Below are 20,255 nucleotides of genomic sequence, written 5' to 3' on the forward strand. Positions count from 1 at the left end.
TGCTACAAATAAAAATTTCGGTCAAAGACGAAAACTATGCACGTTTGATTTGGAAGCACAAAAATGTATAAACAAAAAAATATTTAAAATTTATGCGATGCCTCGCAGCTGACATCTCACTATCGCAAGTTACGGATATAAAGACAACATCATAACTCTTCATAACAAACTATTTCCACTCTTACATATACAAAAACTAAAGAAGATCAAAATTAAAATCTCGCACTTAGAGAAGTTAGAACATCATAACAGTAAATAGAAAATACCCACAGATTGGCATTAAAATTAACAAAGAAAGACAATAAAGGCTATATATAATACTTGTTTTTTACCTCTTTTTTTCCTTTTCATTTATAATTTTTTTTTCTTTTTTGGAGCAGGTTTTTACATATAAAATTTATAAAAAGAAGTTCGGCTTATAACAACAGGCTCGAAGCAGCACTTAAATACATAGGACCGTCCAACATTACAAAATCTTACCGGCTGCTGCTTTTAAAACAACAAAAAAAATTAATTACCAAAAAAGCGAGCAAAATGCTCGAATCAAGCACCTAACCATTCACAAATCCAATAGGCAATGTTAAGCCTTCATAGGAGAAAAGAGGAAAAAGAGGCTTTGACACAAAAACAGAAAAATAAGCGATCATGATGGAGCAGAGCTCCAGTTGTCAGAAGATGGGACCCAGGCACAAAGGAAGCCTTTGCTATGAGACCGCAGCTCTTGGTTCATAGTAGATCGTATCTGAAATTTTAGAAGGTGGCCAATACCGAAGTACAGACCTGCCTATAATGTTCTTCACTGGTAGCGAGCCCCTGAAATTACACCGAGAGTAAAATATTAGGCATACATAACACAACATTCTTTATTATTTTTTCTGAGATAAAGCATAGATAACATTTGTCATGTTTTCCAGGGGCATAAAGCTGATATAAAATTTTTGGGATTTTTAAGTCCTTGAAGAGAATAAAAAAAATACAGAGTAAAAAGTAGTACCAGTTGTGAGAGTCAAAGCTGTGGTTGCGGTTGTCTCCCAACACAAAGACGCACCCTTCTGGCACAAGCTGCATAAATTCATAATATTATCAGCAAATTTATTAAAAAAAATAGATCATTTTTTTCTCAAGAGAGATAAGAGTCATGTTGCCCTATTGTGATACAGTACGGGTTACCAGCTACAGAAGTACCCTATCTGATTCTGATACTTTGCACTAATCATGTTGAATTTTTGTTTGTGCGGGTTTCTAACTGTAAAATTTGAGGCTTACCAACAATAGTCTGCTGCGACATAGAAAATGTGCAAACAAACTTATGATTGAGGGGAATGTATTACTTACCAACATTTAGACATGCCTAGAATTGGTTCGACCTAAATTAATAACAGTTCTAAATGTGCAGTAGTCATACCACTGGGGCCATAGTGTACTTCAGTGGCTCCAGCACAAAATCTTCATCTTGTTCAACACCATTGACAAATAATTTACCATCTCGTACCTAAGATATAACATTAAAAGGAAGTACTCGTTAGTACAAATAACATTCAGTTTAAATTAATTTTACCAGAAAAATTGCAAATGGTCTGATGACTTACTTCTACTACATCTCCAGCCTTGGCGACAACTCTCTTGATGAAGACATCACTGGAGCTGTAACCAAATCTCTGTGAATACCAAAAAGACACAAATGGTAAGATAATATACTATAATACACAATACAAACTGCCATGAAAATACAACATCAATCAAAAGGGAGTAAAAAGTTCATACCTGTAGAACTGTAGGCGCTCTAAAGATCACAATGTCTGTGATCTCAGGCTCTCTGAAGATATATGAAACCTGAAATACCAACACCCAATCAATTAAGTTTGCCATCAAAACAATACCAGAAAGTAATATAAATTAAGGAGTAAAATTCAGAAGAGAACCATATACAAAAATTATTTACCTTCTCAGCCAGAATTCGATCCCCTACATCAAATGTGGGGTACATAGACCTCGAAGGAATCGACCTCGGTTCAGCCAATGACGCACCAGACAACAACGGCACAGTAACTGCTGCAAAAACTGTCTTTGCATCATCTGAACAGGAATGCACCAATTTGGACAGCCAGCTCCCGCTGGTTTCCCCATAAAACCGATCTGTTCCGGCCAAGGGACCATGACCCTTGTTAACACCACCAACAGTTGGTTGCTTAGCAACAGGACAAACTTCTTTTGCTCCTGCTGCAGTAGAGGCCATTGCAGAAGCCACCACAAACTGGTCTTTACTACAACAATTACCGCTACTGTTACTGCTACAGGTTCCTCCCTTGTCAAGGGGCCCGCTACTCAGTGACCCAGGGACGCACTCACTACAAGGAAACCACTTGGAAGATTGCAAGAAAGGAAGGAGAGAAGAAGGCTGGAAAGAAGAGCTCAGAGAAGGAGAGACACCAAGCCCTGAAAATCCACCTGGATGCGAAGACTTGGAACCAGATCCGGACCTGGAGACAGCAGAAAGGAATTCCACCGTGAGAGTTGACACGGCCGCTGTCATAGAATTCTCTCCAGAGGCAGAAGAGGAGAAAAGTTTGTAGGAAGGATTGAAGGGTAAATTCTTCGAGGAATTGCGGGAATTAGGGGTGGATCGGTCAGGTGTATCCGGGTCTGATCGGTGTGTTGCTGAGAAGAGATGGGTGAAGGGGCGGGTTACGTCACTGAAGAGGCGACAGGAACCGCCGCCGCCGCCGGCCGCGGCGGCGGAGCACCGGGCTGCCAGGTTCTGAGCAACATATCCAGAGAAGGATACAGTCATTCGGATCGCCATGAGTAGGAATTTTATGAAATGGAGAAATAATAGAAACAGTGGACTGGGGAAGAAGATCAGATATTGAAAACCATCGGTGAAGAGGAAACGGAAGGATCGGGAAAAGGAAAGGGGAATTGCAGAGGCTAAAGAGAGATGGAGTTAGGCTGAGCGCTAATCGGCTCGGATTGGGGTTAGGATTTAGTTTCCGAGCCGATCCTCTCGATGGAGGAGGGAGCTCGGAGAGAAGAGGGGAGGGTTTGCGTTTGCGAGGCGGCGTTGAATGGAGGAAAAAGAAAGAAACAGAATAGAAATGGGAACAGGTTGTGGTTTTATTTGGAGAGAATGTAATCAAATACCACAGTTTTGCTTTATATTTACAAGGTCACCACTGGGCTTCCCAGAAAATTGCGCGGGTAAAGGTCACACGTAGATGTAGGGGCGTAGGGCGGAACAAATAGTTTGTAGTTCGTCGAATGAAATTAATTTGTTCTGAAACGAATCAAATTAGTTAGGTTCGAATCTTATTCAAATTAAATTCACACTGAGTATAATTTGTTCGAAATTGATTCGCAAATTATTTAGATTCGAATCTCAAATAATATAATTAATAGATTCAACTATTGATCTTTAATAATGCAGGAACCAAACTTATATTACAACTGAAAATTGTTAATATAATGATAATTTATAATAGAAAAATATTTCAGTAACATAACAAATTAACAATATAATAAGTTCCATTTGACTAGATTCATGAAGTGATTTCAATCAATTCAGCAACGTAAAAGGTAAGAGAATCTTGAACTGGCCTATAATCCATCAGTGTGAATTTGTAAAAGGTAAAGGAAAACCATGTGAATTTTATTTCACGGAAAAAAAAAACTAATGCTATTATGTCCCTTTGGTTTTTTTTCTCAAAAAATAACAATAATATAGATGTAGGTCTAATAACAATAATTTTAAAAAAAATGTATTTTTCAAAAATATATAAATAATATACTAGTAATTTCTAAAGTGGAATACATACACAAAAATTCACAAATTAGCCTACTATGCATTCAATTGATTAAAAATAGCGTCATGAAAGTATGTTTAACTAAACAGTCTGCACAGTTAACGTTTAATTTGTTGGGAATTTGAAAAGTTGAGATGAAAGTTGGGACTTGGTTTGTAAAAGTTTTAATCTTTTTAATGCAAATAGTGAGGTGAAAGTTGGTTTATTAAAAAAAAAAAATCTTTTTTAATACAACGGTGGTGAACTCTCCTTAGGTCCACTTATAAATTTGTTATATGCTTTTAGTTTGTAATTATGTTTTGTATTAATTGTGCAATCACAGTTTCAATTTAAATAATCTTTGACTGGATTGTATTCTGACCATGCTTAGCAAGCTATAAAATCTTATTCGGCTGGATTGTTTTGTAAATATTTCAGAGTGACAAAAAGTAAAGGTTTTGCAAAGAGATCCAACCACCTTGTGTGAAATCAAATGCAACTTCTGGTCCCAGTATCCTGGACTAATTGGGCAATCAATTTAACAGAGCAGTTTTAACTCCATGCAGCGCACTGATTACAGAATCCGTATGGTTTGTAGGCTGCATAAAGCCAAACCAACTCCGTAAAAATATTTCACCGACGAGGGCATTTCGGATATAACGATGAATTTAGCAGGGCAATTTTAATCAACTCCCAGATAATTTAACTAATTTACTTTAACTGCTCCAATTAATACGGTGGGGGCGTGGAGCTATGTTGACAGCTGAACCTTATTCTATCGCTGTTTCTTCTTCTTGCTTTTTAAGTTGGATTGCTTCCAGGAAAGTTCCCTTCACCTGGCAGTGTAATCGTTGGCTGGAATAGTATTGGAAGGCTGCGCCGGGTGCATTCGTTGAAAGTTCGTGCTGACAGCAAATAGATAGGGACCACCTGCCAGTGTAATCAACCGTCCGACGAAATGCGGTCTCTTTTTCGTAGTTTTGTAGTTCAAATTATTTTTGATAATTTTAATAATAAATTAAAAAAATTAAATAGTAAATCGAAAGGTGAAATTATTCATAAATCATTCAGTCAATATTAAACACTCAGAATATATTATTTTTCAATAGAAATTTCTCACACCGTCTGTACAGATTAGGACACAAATATTTTTACATTTCTCCTATTTTTGAAATAAACATATATGACTTGTTCAAATATTTATTTTTTCACACGCGAATATTTTTCCATTCCTCTCTAACATTTTTTAATTATTAGATTTAATTTAATTTGTGAACCGTTAATAAAACATATTAGATTAATCGGACGGTGTAGATTGGGGTAGTATTGAACCAAATCGGATCTGATTGACGTGGAAATCCGCTGGAACCCGTTCGTAAATGTTGACCGGTGGAACAAACAAAAGATATTATATTATGTCAAACGTTATACTTATAATTTGGCTTTTTCTCAACAGAAACAGAATAAGAGGAGGATTGATTGGTTTGGCGAGACTCGAGAGATGATGCAAGCAGTGACGTTCAGACAGGATCTTTTATGATTTTTCTTAGGAGATATCGACGACTATAATAATCACACATGTGCTATTTAATTGGAAGCGTCTAATTGTCCACAGCCTTTTGTTCACTATTTGTCTACAGCTTTGACTTGCGCGAAAACTGTAAAATTACTTCTACATATTGTATAATTATACAATATATCACATAAAATATATCAGTTAATCACAAAACATTCAGCAACTATTTGAAGTGGTCCCATGATAGTTAGAAAAAGATTGCAACTTGCACAACAGGACAAAATAAATGTACTTTCAAACTGTACTTTCGGAAATTACAGTTATAGGAAGTTATTGGCAGTTAGAGTTAGTTATTAGCGTCCGCACTGGGTTGAATCTTGTATACTGTAAAATTGAATCTTGTATATTGTAAAATTGAATCTTGTATACTGTAAAATTGAATCTTGTATACTGTAAAATTGAATCTTTTACACAGTAAAATTTACAATTGAATCTTGTATACAGTAGAATCTTCAATTGAATTTTGTTTGGATGAGTAAGAAGCATCTCTATCTTCTCTTTCTTCCATATTTTTACAAGATGAATACTGTAAAATTACAAGATGAATACTGTAAAATTAACAAATCAATACTCCATATCGCCTTTCTATCATCTCTTTCCTCCATATTTCCACAAGATGAATACTATAAAATGACAAGATGAATACTGTAAAATTAACGGTGCAATACTATAAAATTAACAGATCAATACTCCATATCACCTCTCTATTATCTCTTTCTTCCAGATTTCCAAAAGATGAATACTGTAAAATGACAAGATGAATACTGTAAAAATTAACAAGGCAATACTGTAAAATTAACAAATCAGTACTCCATATGACATCTCTATCATCTATTTTTCTCTAGATTTTCACAAGATGAATACTGTAAAATGACAAGATGAATACTGTAAAACTAACGAGGCAATACAATAAAATTAACAGATAAATACTCTATATCACCTAAGAAGTGCAGGATATAAAAACATAGATTTGACACAATTAGTTTACCTAGGCAGGTACATGAAATAGTCACGGTTGATATAAATAAGGACTATTCTAATATAGTTTTCTTTCAGAATCTACAGTAATAAGGGAAATTCACCCAATTAATAATTCATAAGACCTACATCTGAAAAATTTATGCACAAAATTACCCAATAGTATCTTATAAACCAAATTGAACAAGATAATCAAAGATTCCAATTAAAGGATATAATCAAATACATATTCCCTCAATTTAAATTAAATCATCACCAACCTGCTGGATGATTCGACACGAGAGATCTCGTTTGCATCTCTCTCACCATACAGAATTGTACATCTTATTGTAGCAACGCACGAGAGATCTCGTTCAAGCACTCATTCAACACCTTCTCATCGATCACCGTCGCGTTGCTCATCTGTCATATTAGAGGACAGAGAGAGGAGAGATGAGAGTCGAGAGGTGAGATCCGATCATCTCTTTCTTATCCACTCTCGTTGCCGTTGCGGCCGTCGGTAGAGAGATGAGAGAGAGGAGAGATCAGAGGCGAGATGACAGAGAGAGGAGAGATGAGAGGTGAGAGAGAGGAGAGATGAGAGGAGAGATGAGAGGTGACAGAGAGAGGTGACAGAGAGAGGAGATGAGAGGCGAGAGTTCAGAGAGATGAGAGATGAGAGGTGACAGAGAGAGGAGAGATGAGAGCAGAGATGAGAGGTGAGAGAGAGGAGAGATCTGAAGAACAGATCAGAAATTAAAAAGGAAACTTCTTATAAAGGAAGGTCGGAGGAATCGGATAAAATTCGTTAGAAGTAGACTAATTCGTTAGTTGTGGACAAACCGTGGACAAAAACCTGTGGACAATAACCTTTTCTCATTTAATTACAGATATATAGAGATAGAGATAGAGACCCGGTTACTGCCAATTTTCTTTTTCTTTTTAAAGACAAACAGAAAAGAAAATGTTGATTTTTAAGGTTTCTTTCCATAAATCATAAATCATACGTGTAGGAAGTCAATTCGTACGGAGCTTACAACACCTATAATTTAAATCTAAACATATGAAAACTACGTAAAAATGTTTCAATACCTCGTATCATTTATATCTCATCATATTTTTATATTTTATATCTTAATTTTTAAAATTCAAGTTATTAATTCAAATTCAAACTGTTCAACATCATATCTATATTAAAATATACTTGGAGATCAAATTTTATAATTTTTTTAAAATCTTTTACTATGTTTCAATATAGATACAAAATCACTGTTTTTGAACGGTCCAAGAATTTATAATTTTAATATACTAGAAGAAACATCTTATAATTTAGATGTTCTAGAAGTACTACGAAATATTTTTTGCACATAATTTTTTGCTGTTGTAAAATAAATTAAACTATTTATTGATGTGTACTGGAAAAAAATAAAAAATGTTTTGGATCTCAGTTATTGATCCAAAAGTATTTATGGGTAAATAAAAAAATTATCGTTGTCTTTCTAGTATATTCAAATTCTAAGATACTCCATTCATTTTTGAAAAAAAAATGATTTGACATTCGGCTCTGTCGAATGATGTCAAATCATTTTTTTTTGCAAATAAATGAAGTATCTTTGAATTTGAATGTGCTAGAAGGACAACGATAATTTATTTATTTACCCATAAATGAATTTTGAACCAGGATCAATAATTAAGATCCAAAACATTTTTTATTTTTTTTCTAGTAAAAAATCAAGAAATAATCTTTTTTTTTTTATACAGTCATAAAATATCATAAGAAAAAATATTTTATAGTACTTTTAATACATCTAAAATATAAAATACTTTATTTATTTTATTTGATATTCCTTCTAATATTGTCACTAGTTCACTGCATGGTGACAAACAAAAAGTTCAAAATGTCGTGATTCGAATATAATTCGGGAATGATTCGGTACAATAAGAAAGCCAAAAAAAAACTCCAGCAAGAAAAAGAAAGTTAAAAAAAAAATTTAAAAACACAAACAATTTTTGGCATTTTTCTCGCGAATAGTACATGACTCGCGTTTTATTCGCGAATAAAACGTATTGTAAGTGTTTTTGTGTTTTATTCGGGGTTCAGTTCGAAAACATCAAAAAAATATTTAGTACGCAAATTAAACACGAGTTATACCCAAATCCTGTCACTATGGTTTACTGCCCACATAGGATAAATATTTCTCTAAAAATAATTATTTAAAGTTTTTCCAACATATTGTAGCAGGGAGAGACTTACAAAGGACCAATTAATTATGATCATAATCCGGAACAGTGAACCTACTAATTAAATGTAAAACAAAAAATTTACTCGGCCTCTTATTATTTTATTATTATATTATTAAACACGGTCTATAAATGAAACTAATTATTTGAAGTCAAGCAGACTAATTATTGTTTATTTAACCATTAAAGTTTGATGCAAGCGTTCTCTCGTTGACTAGAGAAATCCTTCATTGTTAAGCATACACTATTCCACGCTAGAAAAAATATTAACCAACTTTTTGCAAAGAATAACAACAGTGCTATATTTGAAACATAAAAATAAAAAAAATTAGGTCTAAGATTTGAACACATGCCTTGAGAAATGTTGTCTGGATCAAGTGTTAAATTTTAAAAAATTACAAAAAGGTGAACGTTCGAAAACGCGCGTTCAACCAATAATTTTCAACTCATGTATTTAGATTTTAAATAATTTCGTATTTGTTTGAAAAATGAAATATATATATATATATATATATATATAGAGGTTGGCTAAGATTAAAGTGGTAGTTTCCGAGCTTTGGTGCTACTAATTCGTTTTTCAATTTTCAAAGTTCAAAATGTCGATCCGAACCGTTCAAGTTGTTCTCCATATTAAACTGTGCTTGGAGACCAAATTTTACATTTTTCTGAATTTTTTTACTATTTATTAAGCCACTTTTAAAATCACTGATCCAACGGTGGCTTAACAAAACAGTAACATCAGAAGCCACCGTTGGATCAGCTGTTTTCAAAGTGGCTTAATAAATAGTAAAAAAATTCAGAAAAATGTAAAATTTGGTCTCCAAGCACAATTTAATATGGAGAACAACTTCAACGGTTCGGATCGACGTTTTAAACTTTGAAAATTGAAAAATGAATTGATAGCACCAAAGCTCAGGAACTACCACTTTGATCTTAGCCAACCTCTATATATATATATATATATTTATGAATTTTACCATTTAGCAGCTAAAACCCCAATCAATGAATTAATCAACCAATCACAGTAAGACATTGAATTTGTGGATTTTAGTTCAAAGTCCACCTCCCTGTCACCATTGGGTTTTGCATTCTAAAATTTTAAAATCCTACACCGTTTTAGACAAATAGAAAAATAATTCAAAACACTGGAAAATTTAAATTTTAAGCATATTTTTACTGTAAATTTGAATTACAATGACAATTTAAATTAGTCGTTCAAATACTCATAGTCAGAGGGAAAAGAGCAGAAGGTGGTCAGTTGTAAATAATAAATTTGAATAAAATAAAAATACCTTACCGGGCTTTATGAAATTAAATTATACTATTCTAACTATTTGGTGCTGCATGATTCCATATATACCTAAATACAAAACAGGAAACATAGATAGATTTGACATCGTGGCAAATTATACAAGCTCCAAGGAAAGAAGCAAAAAAATTGTCAACTGGAAGCAAGGGTCGGGTCCTTCTTCTATTGGTTCCATGACGACCAAAATATATGTTGAGATATCGTAAATATTGTTTAATGCATTAAATTAAGGCGGAGGCGGCTGTCAACAGGCTAGGTAGGTTCATTGAATCCATGCTCAAGTCAAGTGGTTGAGCTAGGTTGCCAGGTCTTAAACTCTTAATATTAATTTATTTCATCAAACAGAGCACTCTTGAGAAAGCATACACGTTAACATCTTCCAACAGAGCATAATGATTTGCATTATGTAATGCCCCGGTCAAGTGTAAACGCAACAACTTTCTTCAAAGCAACTGCTTCAGTTTGCAACGCGCAGCACGCAAATTCTTTACTGATAGTGATTAGTGAGTCACTAGTAAATATATGCTCAAGGCTACAATCACCAATGGACTGAGATTGGAGAGCGTAATACCCTACCCTCTGTTCAAATGTACTAAGATTCATATATTTAAAAATAGCACACATTCAGGGGACAGGGCTATGTCATTACCACTATACTACTGCAGCGGTGGTTCTCTTATACTTCCTCATAAAGGGTAAGTGTTCTATTAGCAAGATTAGCAAGCACGCTCTCTATCACGGTAGCACCAATAAATTATGATGGTGTCAACTGACAAAACATATAAGACTAGAGGGACTTGATGGCCACGAAAAATAAGTTATTTGATAGTGGACTAGTGGACTGGTTCTTTTCTTGATTTAACACACATTCACCAACACAATTGGGCAAGTGATTAATAAGTATAGAAAACGTCAACGTCAACGTCAAAGTTGGTGCCCACGTGGATTTCCAAATTAATATTATACGAGGTGGGTCCACATGCCCAGTTTTTTCATCCCTCACCGTACTTCAAATTCTCTATCTCTGATCTTTATTTTTATTGGTCAAATAATCGATGAACCGCTCAACATAATATTCGTATTTGTAATATTCTTGAAAATCAAATTTTATATTTTATGAAAATTATTTACTCTTTTTTTAGATAGGAACAAAATCACTATTTTTGAATCATAAAAAAAATAAAATATATATATATAATTTGGTCTCCAAGAACATTTAGGATAGATATCACATTTAACGGACTTTGAAAATTAAAAAAAAAAATGTTAGGCATGATGAGAGGCATGAAAGACATGAGGAAGCACTTCAGCTCTCCTCATATTATATATATTATATATATACCCAATCCAAAGAAACCGAAGCGTATAACCACTGTACAAAAGAACTTCACTCAAAATCTGAGTTAATGCGAGGATACGGATTCCAAGCATATGCAGCATATATCACTTAACATGGCAGATTTCACGCGACAACTAATTTTTTTTAGCAAGTAAAACTCCAATATTCCGGCAACATATTGAAACCAATTCTCTAATCCTTCCTGAGTTCAGCACATTACTCAAATAGAGTAGGTATTTGAATCACCCACAAACGGGAAAAAAAAAATCAAAATTAAGAAATATTAAAAAGGAGGAGAGAAAAATGAAAAGGCACCAATAGAATGGTACAAGACGCCATGAAACTTTAAACTAGTAGTTTGCACCAGTACTTAGCTAGCGTCTTGCTGTACGAGATTTTGGCCTACTGGACTTCTACAATAGGAAGGAAAAATTAAATATAATTATTAGGCAAAATAGAACAGATATGTATATATATATATTTATAATTAAAGTTATTTGGAACAAGGATAGCATATGAAACATAATTGTACTTACGGATGCACCCCCAAAGCTAGCTCCTGAAACAGTCGCTCCGCCTATGAAAGTAATAGGTACATATTTGCAAGTTAAATCATTATAGAAATGATTAAAAGTAGGATTCAAATATAGCAAATTGCAAACAAAAAGAGAAGTATTATATACCAAATTGTGGAGTAGCAAAGAGTGTAGATCCAGCACCTAGAGAAGGTGTAGATGCCAATGCTGGCGTGGTTGACCCAAACCCAGACGGTGCGGGTGTAGACCCGAACAGAGAACCAGATGTGGATCCAAATGGGGTCCCAAAAAGAGCAGACGAAGGGGTCGGCCCACTAGGTGTCGAGAAAAGACCCCCACCCGATGATGCGGGTGCAGGTGTGCTGAACCCGGCAGGAGTAGGTTGCGAGGATGGTTGTTGGAATGTCGGTGTCGGATTTGACGCATTTAGTTGATGCGGAGGATTCTGTGTTGCAGGTAGATGCAGTGTTGGGTGGACCCGCCTTGCCGCAGCCTCCAGGCGGGCTGCTTCACGACGGTTTGCCTCAAGAAATGGGTCAGCATCATCCCCATGCCGACGCTGTTCTATCAGATAAGTTGTTTTTGTTGATTCCATGTATTGATGAAGCTTCTCCACCTATTAAGAAGGCAATAAGAGTGATTCCACTGAAGTCAAAATAACTAAAAGGAAGGCTGTAAAGAGGTGCTCATGAGACTCAAAACAATCTAACCTTGGACGCAACATAAATGAAATAGTCATGCACATTCGACATGACTTTAGGTAGAGCCTCAAGGGAATCGCTGCATCTCCTGTTGGCATCAATCTGCACCAGTTGCTCCAGCTCCCCTATCCACCTTACGCATTCTTCTAGAAAATTCTGTAACCTCTCAACTGTATGTTGCATGAAGGCTGATGGCCTCTTCGGCACCCCGCTGTAGAAGTCAAACACTGGCATAGATGGGGAAGCAGGTACGATCTGATTGGCCGGTTGAGTTGCAGCTGAGACATTATTTTCAGCAGGTCCACTGACAGGCCTGACAAAGCGGGGCCGGAGCATCATGTAAGTATGGATAGCGAGCTCCGTGTTGCGAATCATGTCTTTTACATTAGTAACTAGTTCTTGCACTGATGCCCTCTCTCTCTCTATTGCAGTATTTGTACCTCCAATTTCCTTAAGAATGTGAAAGACAACATCCTTGTAAGTATCTATATAATTTTCTTTTTTTTCAAATTTTGTACCGACATGTAAAGTTAAAAAAAACAGATTAACATGCGGGATAGATGTAAAGGATGCTAGATTTTTTTTTTCTAGAGTGAAGGAGAAACAAAAAAAAAGGAAATAAACCTGGACAATTCGAGCAGCATCAACTTCAAAGCTGTCGTTGGAAACAGATGAATCATAGAGGCGGGTGCATTGATCCAATTTCATGCTTTCGTCCCTGTATTGCCTTAATCTCTCCCTGAAAAAATGAAAGTTTGAATCAACCGTTAAAAAAATCATCCTCATATTTTCCAAATGGATTGCCTAAGGTGGCAATAAATCAGGTCAGCTCATTGGCACTTATTTATTTGAAATTAACAAAATTAATTCAACATTGAGGCGGGCCATGCACAATCCCCAGACTCAAATTGATTTTGTAGACATATGGATTTAATTCTTTTGAGCACTTATTGACTAAAAATGACTAAAAATAGAGCAAATTTAGAAGTTTGTCTTTATTTATTTGTTTTCCTTGTTAGTGCACATAACAGTTAGAGCACCAATCCAAACTGCAAGCATGTTGAACCTGACATGACCTGATGGCAGGTAATTAAACCCGGAAACAAACATAAGCAATTAACCAACTGTACTAGCCAAGATTTTCCAGATATTTCAATTCAAGATTCTCTTGCTTTCTTTTCTCTTCACAAAATAAATGAAACTATAGTGAAAAAATCACAGAAAATTATAACGCCAGAAAAGTGAAAACTCTTTTTCTTTTTTGAAGATAAGAAGAACAGCCAACATGTAGCTTTAGAAAAAACATAAGAAGACTCAAACTTCATTTTTGGAATGGGAATTCAAAGGCAAAACCCAGCTCGCAGTCTTTAACTGGAATGATAACAGTTTTTAAGCTATAAAACAAAAGGGAAAACGCAGAAGAGACCAGCATTTGGCCTAAAACCCTAAACCCTAGAACCATACACACAAGTAAAACCGTAAAAGAAAAGAAAAACTGAAACATAATTAAATAGAACACCAACTCGATCTGAAGCAAAACATTTTGTGATTCCTGATGCAAATCCTCGAACTTGGTGCTCCACCCCGCAGGAGCCTTCTCCTTCGTGTAAAGCAAAATCTGCGGTTGCTGCACTTGGAACTGCGCCTGCATTTGCGGGAACTGCATTTGCTGTTGCTGAGGCTGGAACTGGAACTGCGGTGTCTGGAGTTGCTGGAAAGGCGTTTGCTGAGGCTGAGGTGAGAAAAACGCCATCGATAGCGAGGCAAAGGGAGGTCCAGAACGTGTCAAACGAGAGGAACCCGAACCTGAACCCAGTGGCGTAGCCAGGATTTGAGTCAGGGGTGGGCAGAATAATCCAACAATAGATACAAAATTTTCAACAAATTCAACGATTTATACAATGATATGATAAGTCCAACAATTCACCAAGAAATATGAAAATTTCAAAAAAAATCAACAATTCAAGAATTCATCTATTGATCTAATAACTTCAACAATCCAACAATAAGTACGAAAGAGATAACAACGAAGTTGGTCCTTCTACCTGATCCGAGGTTTTCTGGTCTAAAGAGATAACAACAAAGGCAAAATGTCGCATCTTTATCAATGCTATATTCCAACCAAGAGCCATACTGATCAGGTTTAAACCAATCTTTGTTAAATCTTCTCATTGTACCCCCTATATCTCTTTGGGGAAAATCATGGTTATTAGGTTGACATGGGCCTTTTACTAGATAAAATCGACGAATTCTGTCACGCTCATTTGGATTATATTCAGATATAGGTGGCCTTAGGGTAGGATCAGAGGGAGGTTCTTGTTAAACCAATTTAGGGTTCAGCTCAATTTTACAAAATCAACCTAAAGCGGTATAAACAGAAATTTAGGATACAAATTATGCAATTTGAGTAGAATGAAACAGAAATTTGGGTATGAACAGAAATTTCTAAAATTTGGGTATAAACAGAAATTTCTACTCAATTTGGGTGTAAACAGAAATTTCTACTCAATTTTATCCAATTTGAGTAGAATGAAAACATATTTGTACTCAATTTTATCCAACTCGCTAGTCGCTACTGATTTTATCAATTGATAAACATCAATTAAATAGAGTTAGGTTTCAAACCGTCAATCTGTCGCTAGTGCAGGGTCTGCCTCCGTGAATCAGCGAGCAGGGTTGAATCGCCTCCGTGCAGACCGTGCTTCGCTTTGAATCGCCTCCGTAAACCCTTTGCTTTGAATCGCCTCCGTAAACCCTCCGTGCAGACCGTGCTTCTTTCTTTTGAATCAGCGAAGTGTTGAACAGGACCTTAAAAATCTCACCTCTGCTTCTTTCTTTGAACGGGCCACGCCAAGGAATTAATTGGGCTTCTTGCACTTGATTTCAATTATTCTATTCTTTTCAATTAATTGGGCCACGCCAAGGATATATTGTGGGCTGCAGAGGCCGGTTGAAAATACCATATCCGGTCCAAAAAAAATTAATTTTCAGGGATAGGCAACTGCCCACCCCTGAAAAGGGCTGGCTCCGCCTCTGCCTGAACCCGAACCCAAACCGGATCCGCCCAGCGGCCAGGGGAGGGACCTTGTACAGAGCGGAGGACCGCCGCTCGATTGGGATTGGGTTTGCGTTTGTGATGAGGAAACAAGAGGATTGGAACTCGGAGGGAAAGGAGGGTCCGAATTTGGGACATTTTGGAGCTGCGTTAAAGAGATGGACGATAGGCTTTGCGGCAGCGAGTCCAAGGAGCTCGAACTGGGGCGGATTGGAGGTCCGATATAGATTCCGCCTCTTGATGGGCCGGGCTGAGTGACCTTCTGAAATTATTTGACACTTCTTCGCTCACTTGCGCAAAATGTGGATCGCGATTGTCGCCTAAAACTAAAAGGAAACGGCCGCGCCATTCGACCTTCACGGGTGGGAATCTGTTTCCTTCTGGCTGTTCTGGGTCTTGGTCGGCCATGAATGCTGGATTGACGGAGATACCCCTTCCTGACAAGAAAGTTTTTCTTGGTGCGATTCTTGGTTTTCTTGATAGAAGAGGGAAAGTTTGTCTTTTCGAGTGTAGATGATTGCGATCTGCGAATCAGGTCCGATTTTAAATAAGGAGTGATGGATGGTTTTGATTTTATTGGGCCGATGATGAGGCCCGATTATGTTTTTCATTTTCCTTGCCGCTTTGTCGTTGGGTTTGGATTTTATTGGGCCGATGATTAGGCCTGATTATGTTTTTCAATTTCCTTGCCTCTTTATCTTTGGGTTTGGGTTTTATTGGGCCGATGATGAGGCCCGATTTTAATTTAATAGGCTAATTAAGAAACTAATAATGTGATATTAATTAGCATCTTTTCTATATATATTAAAAGAATAATAAGAAGTACGTCTCATATTTTTAGTAGAATTCGTCGAAGACCTTCTAGGTCCTATGCTACCCAGGAAACACGGACCATTCTGTTGCATTATTTGTTTCCTTTTTTTTTTTTTTCCTGAAATCACAATATTATCCGAATTGTTGCACCATCAAGTGCACACTGAGTGAGTTACAAAAATCAGATACGTTCATTCCTTAATATTCAAGGAGAATCCATCGATGGGGTTCCCATTTTAAATTTACAAAATCCAGAGGTTTCATGGAATAGTTGAGGCTCAATAGGGAACAATGAAAGGTTGTTTTGCCATATAGAAAGAGATTAACATCCCAAGGGGCAAGGGGACTCAGGGTTTTCTTTCCAAACTATCTATGCCAATATCTTAGCTATATTTCATCACTGGAGAAAGATACGCAGTGACCTCGACCATCTTTATAGGGATTGTAATTGTATGCTTCTTGTCACTGATAGTGAGGAGAGCTTGAAAAGGATCTAAAGAGAACCTGATGATAGGTTTAAATATCTAATTGGATTCAAATTCATTAACTAATTAGATATTAGATAAAAATAAAATAAAATAAAAATAATTCTCCGACTTGTAATTTTCAATGCTCTAACTTCTACTTCTAATTATCAATCATAATTCAAATGATTTATTCTAATTTTAATCGAAAATTTAATTCAAATTACAAATAAGAATCCTAGAGGAGCAAAAAAAATTTCAGAGGAGGGCCAGTTCGGTCTCAATCTATATATTTCTATAAAAATTCAAAATCCAAGAGGGAGTCGACTGCTCCCCTGAATACGTGTGGATCCGAATTCATATTGACCATGGTAACATAATATTTGAACAATCCGGTCTGAGATAAATGCACAAAGCTCCTTTAATATTTTTGTCAGAATCTACAAAAATATTAATGTTACCTTAGGTGATATGAATTGTGTTTACCTAGGCCATAAGCCCATAATGGCCATTAATTATATTTTACTTGCTTTTGTGAGTTTTTTGGACTTGTTTTTGTCATGCTTTTGTAGGATTATTACCGGTCAGGTTAGATACCAGTAGTCCAGTACAAAAGCATGACAAAAGCATGACAAAAGCATAACCCAATAATATTTTAATGAACATTGGTACTGGTACTGATCTGGGTCGGGTTATTTTAGGTTTTATCTTTGAATTTACTATAGATTTTATATTTGGTTCTGTATTCTTGGGAGTGAGATACCTAAGTTGGGCAGGGTTAGATACCAGTACCAATGTTCAGTGCCGGATTGAAATCGATAGATAAACTTTGACCACTTTCATCAAAAGAAAACCCAGAAAATTAAAAATCAGATGTAACTATACTGATATACAACTAAGTAATATTATATACAAAAAAAACCACAAGTCATAGAACAATCCAATAACAAAATACACTAATTTCTCAAAAGAAAAAAAAATGTACTAAGATATGAATCTTTATTTCTTACCAGTAAAACTAACCACTAGATCACTACTAAATATATACAAACTTTCATACAATACCCTCATGAAGAACACTTTCTTATTAATCATTCTCGACATCCGGCCGCGGAACATACCACGAGGGATATATTCTCAAGCTTCGAAGTAGCCTGGTAAAATCAGAAGATGGCATTTGAGCCTGCTCTTCTTCATCGATCTCTTCCTGTGTTTTCGGTAACCCATCAGGCACATGCCTCGGAACCTCCACTGTTTTCGGTAAACTATCAGGCACGTGCCTCGGAACCTCCACTGCTCTCTCCCCCAATTCCTTTGTTGTTTCTTGTATTACCTTGTCAGATTCCGTTTCAATTCTTGCAGCCAAATGTGTTGAAAAAATTAGTGATTTCATGTCTTCACACGAAACATCTCGCAAAAAACTGTTGAACTTTTCAGCGGGCCATTTTTCCTGCAATATATAACAATCAGAACCCACAAGGTTAAACTTGTAAATGTAAAACATGGCATTGCAATATTGCATTAGTGAAAAGATAAGGGATTTGCGAACTTACTTCTAGTTCTTTCAATTCAAAATAGGCATCCCAGCAACTACAGCATTCCTCCCCTTCAAGTGTTGTACAATAATCTGCCAAAATACATAACAAATCAAAATCTCTCGCTTTCCTTTCTCTAGTTAACATAACAAATAAAAAACGATAGAGAACCATCTTGCTTTTGGGCAATAAAAGGGAATAAAATTCCAGAAAATACAAACCGATAAGTTTGTCCTTAGTTTTATCGACTAAAGGCAAATGATCTATGAACTCATCATAGAGCGTCGGTCGACCCATAGGCCTCAGAGGCTTTGGAAATTGCGGGTAGTTTCTCTGGCTACGGATTACGAGAGGCCGGTTCCGCTCAGATCTGCCACCTCTCCCCATGGACGGACCAACCAACGCACCGGACGAGATCGCCGGAGATCGAAGAAGCGTTGATCCCAGCATTTTTAGATATTTTCTTTTTATTTACTTCCTCAACAATTTATTAGAAGTCTTCTTTTACTATTTTTAGATATTTTCTTTGTGTATTTCTTTTTTAGTAGGCGGGAAGAGGAAAGAATGAACCGGATAAGGATTAAGGAGATATTTCGGACGTTTAAAGAAACCAGTAAAAGTTTACTACACAAGTTACGGACAAGAGAATTCAACTATTCGATGACGTGTCTCCATGTGAAAGGTTTCGCGTGAGATTTGTCCGTGTGACTTGTTTTTTGATTTGGATAGATGTTATGGGTACACAAAATTGTCCTCCAAATTTAATACTTCTCTATATTGAACATGATTATAAATAGCGCTATAACAATGTTTTGAGATCATTAAAGTTATGACGTTATCGGTACTATAACGACGTTATATGGATATAATACTATTTTTTGTTAACCGTTCCACTATGACGTAATAAATACTATTTAAACCTTTGATATTGCTTTGTTGTTTGAAGGATCTATATTGATTTTTTTTTCTTTCTAGGAAACTAATTCATTTTTTTATAAAACTATATAATAATTTATTTGATATATCTAAATAGAGACGGAGTCACATGCATCCAGGTTCAATTAATTCTTATTAATTTAAAAAAAATTATATCTATACATTATTTTATTATATATATTATAAGGTAAAAAATTATAAGTACTTTAAAAATGATATCACTATAAGTGTGTGAGATTCTTAATTTAAAATACTTCAAAATAATATCATTTTTTTGCTGAAATTTTTAAATTTATAGTGTACTTCAACCAAAGAACAAGACTAATAAACTTTTATCTTTTATTTAATGCACTTAAATTTGAATTCAAAAAGAAGTCTAGAACTATTACAATTATGTTGTCTCAATTTGAATGATGACTAAAATTAATCAACTATTCTTTTATTTACTATTAGATCTTATTCTAGTGTTATTTATTAACTTAATAATAACTTAATTCATAATTTTAACTAATTATTGGTTAATTAAATATATACATTAAGTTTAAATAAAACTGATTAACTACAAAATTTTAGGATTTATTGTATCGGAAAAAATTATCTATATATATATATTTTTTGAAAAAACATAATTACATCGACGTACCTCATAAATATAAGTTACAACATGTGTGTAAAGCAGTGTACACGAGTCTTATTCTTTTCTGAAGATAGATTACTACTTTATTGTGGGGGGACCACCAACCTTTGTTGTGTCGAGCAGTCGCTAGATCGAAGTGGTAGAATCGAGAATGTATGAAACTAAAAACGATCTTCTTCCAATTCGATGGATTCTTTTGGATTTCTAGATACCGTCCATTTCTGTCCGATACTCCAATCCCTCTTTTTCCTTGTTGCTCTTTTTGAAAAAATCAAGATGGACGGTTCATATTAGGGAGGACCATCCATTGTGCTCCATTTAGTGGAGAGGATTAAAACCTGAAAATCTGAATGCACGAAAGTCAGTAATCGGGATAG

The 20,255-nt window shown here is 35.5% G+C and overlaps 3 protein-coding genes across 6 annotated transcripts; all 3 read right to left on the reverse strand.

Moving 5' to 3' along the window:
• Nucleotides 1–321: 321 nt before the first annotated feature.
• On the reverse strand, nt 322–3,092 carry LOC144574447 (putative thylakoidal processing peptidase 2, chloroplastic). Of its 2 annotated transcripts, none has more exons than XM_078324417.1 (6): nt 1,943–3,092; nt 1,765–1,833; nt 1,590–1,658; nt 1,406–1,492; nt 995–1,062; nt 322–813 (listed from the first exon to the last, which is right to left on the reverse strand). In XM_078324417.1, the coding sequence occupies exons 1-6, from the start codon at nt 2,801–2,803 to the stop codon at nt 705–707; spliced, it is 1,263 nt and encodes a 420-aa protein (XP_078180543.1). In that variant the 5' UTR covers nt 2,804–3,092; the 3' UTR covers nt 322–704. The 2 variants fall into 2 exon arrangements, 1 of the variants encoding a protein (XP_078180543.1); XR_013518218.1 differs by having other exon boundaries at nt 758–813; nt 1,336–1,492; nt 1,943–3,087.
• An 8,285-nt stretch (nt 3,093–11,377) lies between these two features.
• Nucleotides 11,378–15,697, reverse strand: LOC144574243 (hydroxyproline-rich glycoprotein family protein). 3 transcript variants are annotated; one of them, XM_078324168.1, is made up of 7 exons: nt 15,482–15,697; nt 13,962–14,244; nt 13,063–13,177; nt 12,448–12,888; nt 11,885–12,353; nt 11,738–11,778; nt 11,378–11,614 (listed from the first exon to the last, which is right to left on the reverse strand). In XM_078324168.1, exons 2-7 carry the CDS (start codon nt 14,189–14,191, stop codon nt 11,576–11,578), a joined length of 1,335 nt encoding a protein of 444 aa, XP_078180294.1. In that variant the 5' UTR covers nt 14,192–14,244; nt 15,482–15,697; the 3' UTR covers nt 11,378–11,575. The 3 variants fall into 3 exon arrangements, with proteins under 3 accessions (XP_078180294.1, XP_078180290.1, XP_078180293.1); XM_078324164.1 differs by having other exon boundaries at nt 15,488–15,684; XM_078324167.1 differs by lacking the exon at nt 15,482–15,697 and adding an exon at nt 15,064–15,203.
• Nucleotides 15,698–17,660: 1,963 nt separating this feature from the next.
• Nucleotides 17,661–18,838, reverse strand: MEE14 (maternal effect embryo arrest 14). The gene is made up of 4 exons (XM_078324233.1): nt 18,527–18,838; nt 18,324–18,397; nt 18,059–18,220; nt 17,661–18,016 (listed from the first exon to the last, which is right to left on the reverse strand). The coding sequence occupies exons 1-4, from the start codon at nt 18,753–18,755 to the stop codon at nt 17,858–17,860; spliced, it is 624 nt and encodes a 207-aa protein (XP_078180359.1). The 5' UTR covers nt 18,756–18,838; the 3' UTR covers nt 17,661–17,857.
• Between the last annotated feature and the right edge of the window lie 1,417 nt (nt 18,839–20,255).

The sequence above is a fragment of the Carex rostrata genome, chromosome 22 (genome assembly GCF_964058835.1).
Source record: "Carex rostrata chromosome 22, lpCarRost1.2, whole genome shotgun sequence".
In the NCBI taxonomy this organism is placed as follows: domain Eukaryota; kingdom Viridiplantae; phylum Streptophyta; class Magnoliopsida; order Poales; family Cyperaceae; genus Carex; species Carex rostrata.

Bases quoted from the DNA above. Each gene is read 5' to 3' on its own strand.
- MEE14 (XM_078324233.1), bottom strand. From the start codon at position 18,755: ATGCTGGGATCAACGCTTCTTCGATCTCCGGCGATCTCGTCCGGTGCG. The intron at 18,398-18,526 runs GTTTGTATTTTC...GTATTTTGGCAG, and splicing joins AACTAAGGACAAACTTATCG to ATTATTGTACAACACTTGAA. The intron at 18,221-18,323 runs GTAAGTTCGCAA...TATATATTGCAG, and splicing joins TTGAATTGAAAGAACTAGAA to GAAAAATGGCCCGCTGAAAA.
- LOC144574447 (XM_078324417.1), bottom strand. From the start codon at position 2,803: ATGGCGATCCGAATGACTGTATCCTTCTCTGGATATGTTGCTCAGAAC. The intron at 1,063-1,405 runs GTATGACTACTG...GAATTTATGCAG, and splicing joins AGTACACTATGGCCCCAGTG to CTTGTGCCAGAAGGGTGCGT. The intron at 814-994 runs GTACTACTTTTT...GTGTAATTTCAG, and splicing joins AGCTTTGACTCTCACAACTG to GGGCTCGCTACCAGTGAAGA.
- LOC144574243 (XM_078324168.1), bottom strand. From the start codon at position 14,191: ATGGCGTTTTTCTCACCTCAGCCTCAGCAAACGCCTTTCCAGCAACTC. The intron at 13,178-13,961 runs GTTGGTGTTCTA...TCATTTTTTCAG, and splicing joins AATGTTTTGCTTCAGATCGA to GGAGAGATTAAGGCAATACA. The intron at 12,354-12,447 runs GTTAGATTGTTT...CCTTCTTAATAG, and splicing joins TCATTTATGTTGCGTCCAAG to GTGGAGAAGCTTCATCAATA.